Source organism: Coturnix japonica, chromosome 2 (assembly GCF_001577835.2).
Source record: "Coturnix japonica isolate 7356 chromosome 2, Coturnix japonica 2.1, whole genome shotgun sequence".
Lineage (NCBI taxonomy): Eukaryota > Metazoa > Chordata > Aves > Galliformes > Phasianidae > Coturnix > Coturnix japonica.
In genome coordinates this window covers 57,794,721-57,808,185 of record NC_029517.1, presented here as the reverse complement: position 1 = coordinate 57,808,185, position 13,465 = coordinate 57,794,721, and the positions used below count along the sequence as shown (strand labels likewise).

Here is a 13,465-nt window from a genome sequence, read left to right as displayed (position 1 = left end):
AACAAAGATTAGCAACTATAATACAGTATTCTGCCTAGCTTTGATTTTTCTACCTCTGAGGCCTTCTTGAATAGAATGAGTACTGGGTGACCGTCACTCCCTTTTAATTTTATTTATTTATTTATTTATTTTACTGTGTTTCATCAATTATTAAAAAGTCCACACACCATTGAATAATTTCATTGTGAAGACCCTAGGACCTGGTGATCAGCATAGTTTCCTAGAGATGAATGGCCTCAGTTAACATCTCTGCCCTGATTAGCTGCCATCTGTATTTAATTTGTGAATGATTTTGGAGTTAATGAAGTCACGCTATGGAGAAAAAAATAAGCTGAGGAAAAAAAAAAATATAGCCTTTTAAACAAATGCTGCTTTCTTTCATTAATAGTTTTTTACAATCGTAGTTTACAATGTGTAACACATAGTATGCTTAATGCTTTGAGATAAACAGAGGAAATTACCACAAGTTGTTGGTTTTTTTTTTGTTTTATTTTGTTTAACACACTCTTGCTCAAGCCAATTTGAAATTTTGAAATTTTAATTCAAAGCCTCAGATCCAGTAGACTTTTCTTAAGGTCTGTCATTTTTCCTTCTTCAAGGCAGCCTGTGCAGGCCAACAGGAAACATCTCAGATCATTGACAAAGTTGCTTTCCTTTCATATCTCTCTTAAGAACAAACAGAATGCCAGGCTTTGTTTAGTTCAGTCACTGAAATACTGGTTTTCACTTGCACTGGAAGTGCTTTACTTCCCAGGCTAAGTATGCACACATATGAACATGAGATGAGCATTCCTTTTAAAGTTTACCGTAATTCTGAGCTACTCTATTGATTGCTTCCTTAGTCAACTCTGGAATATCTTCATGCTGTACTGCATTATATTGTTGCTTTCTTAATTGCTGCTAAATGATAACTGGTAGATGGGAAGGAGAAAAAGAAATTAAGGGTGCATATTCTCTACATTCCTTCTTTATCTCACTCTCCACTTTGTCCTGTTTGCCAGAAAGATTATTGTTTAGCTGTTGATTCTCCAGTGACAACTGCACTTGCACTTATCACAAATGGATTTCTGAAACATCTCAGATCTCACACCTTCAGAAGATATGTGCTGCTCAAGCTTACCCACAGAGCTTTGCTCAACATTTCATTTGATATATTGGTTTCTTTATTTGGCACAATGATACTGAGATAGTAAATCCTTCCCATGTACAGGTAACCAAAAACTGTTTAAACAATTTCAGTTTTGAGTAGCTTCTTTAGAGAGAATAAAATCTCTCTTGTACAACAATTTAGCAGTTTCTTAAACACTGTGTAATTCATTACCCTATTAATTATCAGTCCATAGTATTCATGCTTCAATAGGTCACCACCTTCATCTTTTCATCTATTATCTGACAAATTTTAATAACAGGCAGTACTGAGAGTTATTTTATACATATTTGAAAGTGAAAGTTTTTTCTAAAACATTGTTAGACTTGCTATAGATAATTGACATTCTGCTTGTTATCCCATTATCTATTTGCTCATCAAATCACACTCAGTTACATCAACGCTCTATTAAGTTATGCAAGTATAATAATCCAAGTGTATTTATAGCACTTTAGAACATAGCTTTATCCTATAGAGGAGTACCTAATAGTTTTTTGGTTTTTTTTTTTTTTTCCTACAGGCACAATCTATTACTGAGCAGCTGAATGAATTCACTTGGCTATACTAATTACAATTCATAAACTTTATGATCTCATCAAACAGATTTGAAACAAGGTACGTAAGTGTAGGGTAAAAAATAGAAGCATTGTCAAAGAGGATAAATGAAAGACTATTCAGTAGAATCATAGAATTGTAGGACTATTTGATTTGGAAGGGACCCTTAGAAGTCATTTAGTCCAGCTTTCCTGCAATGAACAGGGACATCTACAGTTTCATGAGGTCCAGCTTGCCCTTGAATGTCTCCAAGTATGTGACATCCACCACCTCTCTGGGCAACCTGTGCCAGTGCTTTACTACCCTTACTGTAAAAAACTTTTTTGCTATATACAATCTAATTCTCCTCTTTTAGTTTGAAACAGTTCTTTCTTATCTTATTACAATGGATCCTTTTAAAGAATCTGTCCCCTTCTTTCTTCATAGCCCCCCTTTAGATACTGAAATGCTGCTAACAGGTCTCCCCAGAGCCTTCTCTTCTCCAGGCTGAAGAGCCTCAGCACTCTTAGCCTGTCCTCAAAGGGGAGCAGTTCCATCCCTCAGATCATTTTTGTGTCAGTTCTCTGGATACTCCCCCATATTTCACCTGTACTAAGGACTACACATCTGGATGCAGTTCTCCAGGTGAGGTCTCACCAGCACAAAGTAGAGGGTGAGGATCATCTCCCTTGACCTACTGGCCACACCTCTTTTGATGCAGCTCAGGATACAATTGGCTTTTTGGGCTTTGGGGTTGTACGGCTGGCTTATGCATCTACCTACACAGTCCCATGTAGCATTGTCAGTGGATGAGTGGATGAGTCACTGAAGTTTCTAATTGAATGCCCAATTCTGGTGCCTTGTTCTGAGAGTGATGCACCACTTAGGAATAGGTATCTATTTTCAAACTCAGTCAAAACACATTCTTAAGAGATGGAAAAAAAAAAAGGGTCAATTTTTATTATATGAATTAGAGATCCTCAGTTAATGCTGGTGCCAAGACAATTTTGAACAGATGCTGGTTCAACCTGTTGTATTTTGATTTAAAGAAAGGACTATTTGGAGCAAAAAATAGAATGCGATCTTCCAATTAGCTAGCATCATTACATGTAGATTGTACAGCCAGTAACTTCACATTGCATAACACAATACAAAATTATTATATTGCCTCCATGGAACACCTGACGTACAGTGCTTCATCTTGTTGATGTTATGCACATTATTTCAATACAATAGGTGGTACAATGTGAGGTACAGATTATTATAAAATATACTCACAATGTAATTTATAATTTTCTGTTTATACAGAAAAACAAACACAGTAGAAATTTTAATATATAAAAAGAATTGAACACAAATTGAAAGTAGCTTAAGTTTTCAAATTTCAAATGCATTGCAATTGTATCTTCTTGTCATTCAAGAAATATTTTGTAATGCCATCTATCATTTCTGAGATTTGTGAATATTAAGGTGCATTTTTCCATACTAATGCTTCTATTCTAATAAATTTGAGATACACAGATATGACTGAACTAGCTTCCTTACTGTTATTCTTTCTTAAATTTCAGATGTGAGTTTCCATGATAAATGGTTGTTTCCATTTCTTCCTGTCTGCTAAGAGAGAATGTAATCCTCCTGCTATCATCTAATTAGGAGGAATGGGACTATCCATGCTGCAGGCACAGGCAGTAACACAAGTTTGAGGAGCCACTGTGTAGACATCAATGAACACTTTATTAAATTATACAGTTTTCTAAGCAGGCACGATCTCTCAGTGCCCCAATTCTTTATGCTTTAGTGAACTGCCTGCGCTCTCTGAAGCTGTAAGGTTTCAGCCTGAGCTGAAGATATAAACTCCTGATGAGATTATGGTGAGTTTTTAGATACTTGGCACGCTTCTGTGCTTATTCTATTTCTCTAATAAAGCTGATAGTTTGCCGGCAGGTGAAAGCACTGGACAGCAAAGACTAGGAAATTTAAAATTCCACCTGCCCTGAAGGAAAAGCATGCCTTTTTCATAACCATTTAGCATTATTCATTACAATACACCCTGCTCAAGAAAACCCTTCAGGATAGAGAGAAAGAATATTAAGTCCCCGGGTCTAGATATATGGTGGCCTCTGTTTTGGCTCATTGCCACACCCAGACAGAAATTTCTGATCTTTTTATTAAAAGGAAGAAAGGAAGGAAGAAAGAAAGGAAGGAACAAATGAAAGAAAGGAAAGAAAGGAAAGGAAGAAAGGAATGAAAGGAAAGAAAGGAAGGAAGGAAGAAAGAAAGAGAGAAAGAGAAAAAGAGAGAAAGAGAGAGAGAGAGAGAGAGAGAGAAAGAGAGAAAGAATCATAGCCCATGACAGATGGACTGAATAAGAAATTGTGATGTTTATAAATTCTATTTATTATACTCTTCAGTTCTTGATCTTGTATCAATACCACAGTGTTATATTCTCCTCTGCTATACCAGCACTCACTTCTCCTTTTTCCCTATCATACCTGCTAAATATCAGAACAATGATTTTTTATTAAGTAAACAAAAGAAGAAAGAAAGTACAAGTACTAAAACCTAAAACTGCTTTTTATTTGATTTTTTTTGTTGTCGTTTGTTTGATAGGTGAAGTAGAGGTCTGCCTTTATAAAAGTAGAGGCTGCAAAGAATGGAATGTAGATATTTTAAAAGGTAGTACGGCCATTGCTAAACATAATGGGGATAAGCATTTAGGAAGTACATAGGATAAAGTTGGGAAAGAGTAAAAATTCACTTTCAAGCTAGGAGAACATAACAGTTAGTAGCATAAATGTGACTCCAAAATACTATGGGTAGAGTTGCAAAAGACCAGCTCAGACCTTACCTAAGTAGGAGGAAACTATGTGATGAGTACTGTCATTGTATGTGGAACTGTGTGTTACACTGTCTGAAAACAGGATAATCAACGTTGCTTTTTACAGAAAACAGGCACCCTGCAATTGATTTTGAGATGAAATTGAATAAATGGAAAAGAATATGACTGCGCTGATTTGAATAATATGTATTCATATACAGGAGAATAGAGTGGCTGCTGGTGACTGAAGGAAGTCATAATGAGAAATAATGATACAGAAAAATATGGGATGGAGTTCTACAGGACAGAGCTAAAAAAGGACTTTGGTAAACGCTCTGCTCACACTAGCTGTATGTAACCCATTCCTGAAAGCAGCCCACTTAGCTTGCTCTTTTCAAGCTTTAGTCTCACCTTATTTCAGCAGCTGATTATCCTTGGGTTTCTCAGTATTTAACCTAAATCACTGTAATCAGTCTTACCAATTTCTTCATTTTAATTTTATTTTTTTTATTTCCCCCCCACCCCCAACACACACACACAGACTAAACATTTTGTTGCCAGGCTAATTTCTATTCATTTGTATATTGATACTACAACTGGACATTTTAAATGAGTCAAAGTGGAGAGAAAGGATAATTTAATACTTTAAAACAGTTATTCTGTTCAAATATTTTCATTTCTTCTATGGGAGTTTTCTTTCATTATTTAGAAGATGAACGATAAAACAATCCACAGTACTGAAATTGTTCAGGCCTGTATGGGAAATTGGTAATCACAGCCTGAACCTCTAATTAATCAGCTGAGGCAAGCATCAGATCAGCTGTGGGAGCACAGGTGAGAGTAATTTAGCTGTGCTCCTGGAAGGAGTGGAGCTTGACTCCACCTCCTGTAGACCTCATTTAAGGGCTGACCACCACTAAGGTAGTGTCCCTTGGAGATTGCTTGTTGGTGGAGAATGCCTTAGGTGGTCCCAGCAGACTGAAGGCTTCCATACAGGTGACTTTTTCTTGTAAATGACCTTTTGGTTATTTACTACCATATTTTCATTACTATCACTGTACAAGGCCTATTATACTTATATGCCTTAATTATTTTCTACACACCTGTGTGCATTCAGTTTCCTGTGTTATGCAATCTATTTAGACCTTTCCACTTCTTTTTCTTCTTATTATTATATTTTAAAAATAAAAGCCAGCGTTTTTCTTAGAATCTCTTTATATTTAGGAGGAATAGTTTTATTTATTTATTTATTTTGGATAATCATAATGAAATTATAAGTGAGCTCTTTGATTTTCATCTGAATTGTGCAGAGTACCACCAGATAGTTATTAAGAGCTGTGTAAGATCCCTCAGTCTCTATAATCAGATATGATAGCAGCATCTAGAAGTGAGAACAGTATGCAACAAGAAATGAGATGCTTTGGGCACCTGACAGAAATGACAGATTTAATTTTTGCATATACACAAGTCACTTACTATTTTTATCATTGCTGCATAAATTTTTTCTCCACAAAATTAAGATCAAAAGTAAATGTGTTGTTATTAAATTTTGATTTGTCATAATAGCATGCTACTCTTGAGGTCTTGTTCTGGAAACAAAATGGTGATTTCATATATGTGTGTACATATATATATATATATATGCATGGAGGTGACTTGCTGTTACATATCGAATTATCACACAGAAGCCTCAATAATAAGCAGTCAGAATTGTTATGCAAGAATAGTTTGCAAAATCTGCCTTTTCTCAATTATCCTGCTTGCCCTTTCTACATCCGCTTGCATTCTAAGACTGAGAGTTTATCTCTTCCTGAAGGATAGGGAAGAATTGGACATGGTTTAGTGGGAGCTATTGGTAATAGGTGAATAGTTGGACTGGATGATCTTCTAAGCCTTTTCCAACTTCGGTGATTCTATGAATTGCAGAGAGTTGTCAGCATGTAGCAACCATTTACTGACCTAACAGTGGAAGGCAGAATCTTTAGCTTTCTGCTTCAAAATTAACACATGTACAAGGGCTGAAAGTAGTGCCTACTATTTTATTATGTTTGCCCGTAACATCAGTAGAAGTTGAACTTTCTCACCAGTATTCCATTACATTTTGTTGCCATGTGACATATGGCAGCAAGAGGGCAGTCTGACAGAATGGTGTCTGATGTGGAAGTGCATATGAATCAAGGGTGTGTTACTGAATTCCTCCATGTGGTAAAAGTGGCACCCCTTGACATTCATTAACACTTACTGAGCATTTATGAAGGCCAAACAGTGGATTACTGAAGAGAATTATGAAGAGCGCAGTGGGGTGAGTGTGGTGCATTTCAACGGTGGCAACAGTGACAATGGGTCGCTTCTGCTGGTATAAATTTGAGTGCAGCATGCAGTCTCTTGTTCAGCAGTGGTAAAAATGCATATCTAAAGGTGATGACTACATTGATAACTAATGTTCTGTAGATGAGAATGTACTCAGCTAAATAATGTTATTGTGCTTTTTGTGTCCATTGTAGTTTTCATGGAAATAGAGGCATTACTTCCGGAGTGACCCATATATATGTACATATGCTGAAAAATAAGGTTTGAGTCTATGAAATCATTCATGCCTATAATATTGACTAACATAAGTGGGGAAAGTTAAAGTGCTCAGTATTTCCTTTTCATCTGTTTCCTCTCCTTTTTTTTTTTTTTTTCTTTTTTTTTTTTTCTGTCATTCTCCCTGTGAACTATGAAAATAACATAAGAATCTTACATTTCAGTGAAGTAACTTTGAACATGTTGGAAAACAGGATTACTACAGCTAATTGAATTACTTAATTTGAGAAGTTTGTTGTCTTTTTTAGTTTAGCATCAGACTATGAATACTCAAATTCAAAATCCTAAGTGGATCAAGTACTGCAGGATTTCATAAAGACGATGAAGTTCTAAGGGTCAAAGGTACAGCTGACTACTTTGCAAATTCATGTTATAATTTAATAACTGCAAGGTGGTCACTGCACTGTTTAAGTGTTCCACTGGAGGCTACAAAATGTACAGCTTATTGACAATTTACCAATTATCTCCTTAGTTCACAACTAGGCAGTTATATTGTGAACAGCTTTAGAATACTTCATTGGGAAATAACAGACAAAGCAAAGAACATAAATGTATAATAAATTGAGTGATGTGATTAGAATCCATTAAGAAATGGTCATTTGAAATAACTTGTTTGCTGCAGGAACTCATACAAAACCTTTATAAAATATTGTCTTCTCCTAAAGGATAAATTGTAATTGTAAGTTATGTTTACAGAGATAAAAACTTTGTATTTTGAAAAGTCTCTTGCAAGGGTATGTTTTTTCAAGTACTTGCTTCTACAGCACTAGAACTTTCTTCCCCATTTTAATAAAGACATAGCAAAATTTTTTTATAACAAAAGTATGCTCTTCCAGGGCTGACCAAGAAATGGGGCTGCTTCTTCACTTCTAAAGATCTGTAGATTGTGCTGGTATTTCCGTAGTAATGCCTGTACTGAGAATAAAGATCTCAAGAAATAAAGTGGAAAATATGAAATGTTTCTCACTGTGAATATATATAGAACTGTTCCTATTGGTGTCACCTCTGCAGAACAAGAAAAAACAAAAACAGAGTATGTTCCACCTTGTTTCACTGTAAGAAAATTAAAAACTGTTCTCATAAAATTAGTTTAACCGAATTTATTGCAATGTATCTTAAGTTTCAAAACTGCTTTCTTTTTATAAAAAGACAGGGGAAAAAAATGGATAAAAGACAAGGTTTGAGATGCTGACTAAATTGTGGCTCCCATCTGATACAGAAATTGAGAGAACACAAAGGCAATGCAAAAATATCTTCAGGCCAGTTATCTTGAAATGTTTCTGAATGTTTCTGCTAATACATCAATTGAAGGTATTAATGTCCGATTGTATGTGTCTATTAAATCTCATGAGTTTCTAGTGAAATTAAATATGTTTTTTGTACCATTAGGTGCTTTTCATAACCGAGTAAACAAAGTATAATGTTTTTCAAGTTTTGAGAAAATTATAGCTGAATACAGTGTGATTAATATGTGGAAATTAAGGACTGCCTAACCACTTTTAAATTGTTAGCCAAAAGCTAAATGTGAAACAATTAACAGTTTTGCCAGTGACTGATCCATCTTTTTCACAATGGATATTTTAAAATAATAATAATAATTAAAAAACTCAAAACAGAAACTTGTATAAACAGGAGCAAGGTAGATCACAGTTTTTCTTTGTATATATTTAATATAATTTAGAGGCATGTTAAACAAACATATGAACTTATGGTATATATTTGGTATTTTTTTAAAGATTTAAATTTTGGAGTTTTTTTAAAATTTTTTTCTTGGTTTAATTTTTATTGTGGGAGAAATGGACAAGTCATTCTTTGGAAGAAGAAAGACAGATGTGAGGAGAAAGACTGGTTAAGTAATTTGGTTTAAAAATAATTTAATGCTCTTTAAAACTATTACACGACTGAGAAGAAAAAATAAATAAATAAATAAATTAGTTGAAGCCAGAAAAACTTACTGCTGTGTTCTCAGACACTCTTAAGTTACAAATTTCAACAAAATTTATGCATTTTAAAAAGTTGCTGGGAATTTCAAAACAGATCATACATTTATCTTCCTGTACTGACTGCTCTAGTTTTGGCAATATGTGATATAAATCAAGCATGTAATGTACTACAGATCTGGGACTTCTGTCTGTTTTTTGCACTTGCATATTAAAGGCTTCCTGTATTTAATTCTCATTTAGGGTTGTTTTGTTGGGTTTTTTTTGGTTTTTTATTTTGTTCCCCCCCCCCGTGCTTTTTATTAAATGACATTTTGCCTTTTTATTGCCCTCTTAAAAATATGAGAGCTATTGTTTGTCATGTTATTTTTAAAACTATCTGTTATTACTTTAGTGTAGGTGACTGTCAGACATTTAGGGCAGGGTGCTGAACTCCAACAGGAGTCTCAAAGGAGGGAAAAAAAGCCTTACTGGTACATACATCCATTAAGCAGTCATGCTTGCCAAGTCCGTGTACATTAGATACTTCTCTAACTTTAACAAATTTCATCTGAGCTTTCATTCTGCTGACCTAATTTAACAAGAAGGAAATTCAATAACAGCCCCTAATATTGAAGCATTATTTCCCTAGAGGAATTTAACAACACTTCCACATCAAATAATAATGTGTGAATAGAGGATTATATATAGGGATAGCAATAAGAAGAAAAAAGGAAAAAAGAAAACAAAACAAAAAAACAAAAAAAAAACAAAACAACACCTCAAAAAGGAAAGTACTGGATCTCCTTTTCAAAAAAAAAAAAAAAAGACAAAATAGCTTTTCAGTTTTTACAGAAACTAATAAAATCCTGAAAAGTTAATTTCAAGTTAGAAATTGTTGTGGTCTTTGAGAATAAACTTTTATAAGTTTCTAAGAATAAATCATAGTTTCTCACTCATTATACCTTTGTTTCAAAAGAATGTAAATATGAGTTGTGATAAATAATTTTCAAGGTGAAGGACCACAAATACAGTTGTACATGTTAATGGCTTTAAACTGGAAGAGGGAGGATTTAGACTAGATAGTGGAAAGAAATTCTTTGCTGTGAGGGTGGTGAGACAATGGAACAGGTTGTCCAGTGAGTTTGTGAATGCTCTCTCCCTGGAAGCATTCAAGGCTGGACTGGATGGGGCTTTGAGCAACCTGGTCCTTGTCAATAGCAACGGGATTTAAAGTAGATGATCTTAAAGGTCCCTTCCAACCCAAACCATTCTATAATTTTATGATTCTGTGAATATGATGCAATTTGACACATATTATTAGTGACATACTTTAGACTCCTTGTTTTGAATAATGTTCAAAGTCACAAATAAAGTAAATTTTCTCAAAAAACTTCGATAAAAGAAGAGGTAAATGGTAGGATACATAATCTGTTGTTTATTTAGACAAAAATGATTGGTTGATAGTTACTTAGGACAACCTTGGGGGTGAAGTCCTTGACAACAGTGGCTGTGACAAGTTACAGAATCTTCTTGGAGAAGAGGTGAAAGTGCTCTCCGCAGATAACATAACTGAAGATGAAAGATGGTTCTTCAACCAAATATGTTCAGTCATTAGTTGACTACACAAGCCCACGTTATTTTACTTATAAGAAACCATTACCTCTAATAAGCTTTACACTTCACTATTTTGCAAAATTAAAATTATTCAGGATACTTCCAGAACAGGCCTTAATTTCTGAAATGTTTTCTACATTTTAAGGTAATGCTTGCGCCTCTCTACATATTGGAAGATCACCTCAAGAACTTTTTATACTTAAAAGTTTGCTTCTTGTCATGTTGTATTATTTTTGATGCATATGATGTTCTCTTTTGCCACTTAAAACACCCTGGAGAACTGGAGTTTCATGATTTCCTCATTTCTAAAACTATTTTCTGTTAGCTTTTCAGCCCCCTTGATAGCAAGATTAACAAAAAAAGTGGATTTCTTGTAAATCAAATCAGGTGGAAAATATCTGAAATAAAGGCTGGAGTATTTAATGCGTATGTTCCAGTAGTAATAATACTCCAGTCTATATAAAAAAACATTCTTAAAAGTATCTAAATTGTAAGGTTTTAATGGGGAAATTTACATACTTGTTCTTTCTCAGGAAGCAGCATATTTGTGATATTCCCCTCTTGCAAGACAGCTTTTAGATTGCTAATTAAGTAGCTTTCCATGTCACTTTTTTTTTTTTTTTTTTTTATCTGCAGGCTAGTGGGGTTATTGGACACTAGTAAGTACATGTATTCCAACTTACATTGTCTCTTCTCTGCTTTCAGGACCTGGTTACTATGGGCATTTCAGAGATGAGTTGCTGTACAGGGCTTGGCTACATCTGGAACTAGAAACATAAAAAGCAAGTCAAGAAAAATAAAACTGTGGACTGCATTGCTGACCAGCTCAAACAGTACCAGTAGTGGATAATTATGACAATACAGCAAGTTCTATTACTTCTGCTGCTCTGGATGTGGCTGCTACATCCCTGCCACACAGAAATGCTGTTTAGAAGGACTCCCGATCTCAGACCTAAAGGCTTTGCGGGACGTGCATCAGGGAGTGATGGAAAAGCACTTCACCGCCAGAAGCGAGGCTGGATGTGGAACCAGTTTTTCCTTTTAGAGGAATACACAGGATCTGATTATCAGTATGTAGGCAAGGTAGGTTTCCCACTAATATATTTCTGCAATATTGTCAATTTTTCTCGCTGTCTTGGTTTCATCATCAATTCCAACTCAGCTGAAACCAGGACATTCATCTTTCTACAGAGCTCTATATTCTGTGTTTTACACTCATGCATAAGAAGCAGATTTCTAGGTAATATACATATTACCATTGACTGTACTGTCAGATTCAATAAAAGTAATAAAACTATATTCAGAAATATTTCAATGAACCAAATCAAGACATTTTTGACTAATTGATATTTCTCTTCTTTATCAATCTCTTATAATTAATTATAAAATCTTTTTTTCAAGTATTTGAGTTTTTCATCTTTTGTACAAAATAGCACATTCATTTTCTGTACTTATGTTTGAAGAATGCAGCCTATTTAAAGAAAAAATATATGTTTTTTAGCTCTCCTTGTGATAAATTGCACTGTGTAATGTCCATTAAAAAAATACGTGAAAGGAGTGAGGTGGATAAGAAGTGAAGTACAGCAGAAGTCTCATGAAATTGTTGTACAGCTTGTTTTGCCATGTAACTTATCAAAAAATAAGGAAGTTATCATGCCAAATAATATTCCACTAGTTACAAGTAAGTAATGAATTAGTTCAGGATGGCAATTTGCTTGAAAGTGGAAGTTAGTGGTAGAAGTCATGGGTACCAGTTAGCAATATTGTTTGATGATAAAAACAGAAGTTTCTTTGTCTGTAACCTAGATTTTCATATCAACATGATACTTCACTTCTAAAATACTGCAGAGGAATGTTGTTTTGTTGAAAATGTCAGAATCACAGAATAGCCAAGGTTGTAATAGAGCTTTGGGGATCAAATAGTCCAACTCTCCTACTCAAAGCAGATCTTTGCTCAGGGTTGTGTCCGTCAGATTTTAAATATCTGCAAAAGATAGAGACTCTGCAATCCCTCTGAACAACCACTTCAAGTGAAGTGTGTTGCCACTCACAAGATAAAAAATCTTTTCTTACATGTATAGAGAATTTCCTGTATTTCAGTTTGTGTTCATTGCCTCTTTTGACTGCTGGGCACCAATGAAAAGTGTCTGGCTCTTCATTCTCACTTCCTCTCATCAGGTAAGATTTATACATTAAGTAAGGCCCCTGTTTAGCGTTCCCCTTTCCAGGGTAAACAGCCTAAATTCTCTGAGCCACTCCCCACATGAAAGATGCTCCAGGATGTTAATTATCTTAGTGGCTCTTCAGTGGGCTGTCTTTAGTAGCTCCATTTCTCATTTACTAGAAAACTAAACCCAGCACTCCAGATGTGTTTCACTGGTGCTGAATAGAAGGGAAGGATCAGCTCAAACAACCTACTGGCAACACTTTTCTTCATGCAAGCCAGGATGGTGTTTTCTTTTTGAGCTGTAAGGGCACACTGCTGGCTCATGGTCACTTTACTGTACTCAAGGCCCACTGCACCCATATCTGCAAAGGTATTTTTGAATGAGTTGGTCCTCAGTACATACCAGTGCATGGAGTTATTCCTCCCCAGTTCATGACTTGACATTTCTTTTTAATGAATATTGTAAGGGGCATGACAGATACATGACATATATATATTTTCCCAGACTATTAAAAAATCTTCTGAATGGTAGCACATCCATATGATTAATCAATCACTCGTATTTTGTCAACTGTGAACCTGCTGAGGGTGCATTCTGTTGCATCAGTTCAGTTGTATACTCAATATCTTTCTGGATGTTTCTTTTTATCTCAATTTCTCCAAAGCCAAAGTGATTT

General features: G+C 35.0%; 1 protein-coding gene across 10 annotated transcripts in view; it reads left to right on the top strand.

Moving 5' to 3' along the window:
• The window catches only part of CDH10 (cadherin 10), an 89,936-nt gene that overhangs the window by 25,148 nt on the left and 51,323 nt on the right, over positions 1-13,465 (top strand). For 4 of the 10 annotated variants that reach the window (XM_032442477.1, XM_015854458.2, XM_015854456.1 and 1 more), the window contains 2 exons: positions 1,668-1,762; positions 11,327-11,704. In XM_032442477.1, coding sequence (XP_032298368.1) covers positions 11,474-11,704 — 231 coding nt within the window. In that variant the 5' untranslated portion in view covers positions 1,668-1,762; positions 11,327-11,473. Of the gene's footprint in view, positions 1-1,667; positions 1,763-3,249; positions 3,553-5,445; positions 5,496-8,267; positions 8,397-11,326; positions 11,705-13,465 lie in introns of those variants that run through there. The other 6 variants (XM_015854460.1, XM_032442478.1, XM_015854461.2 and 3 more) reach the window with 4 other exon arrangements.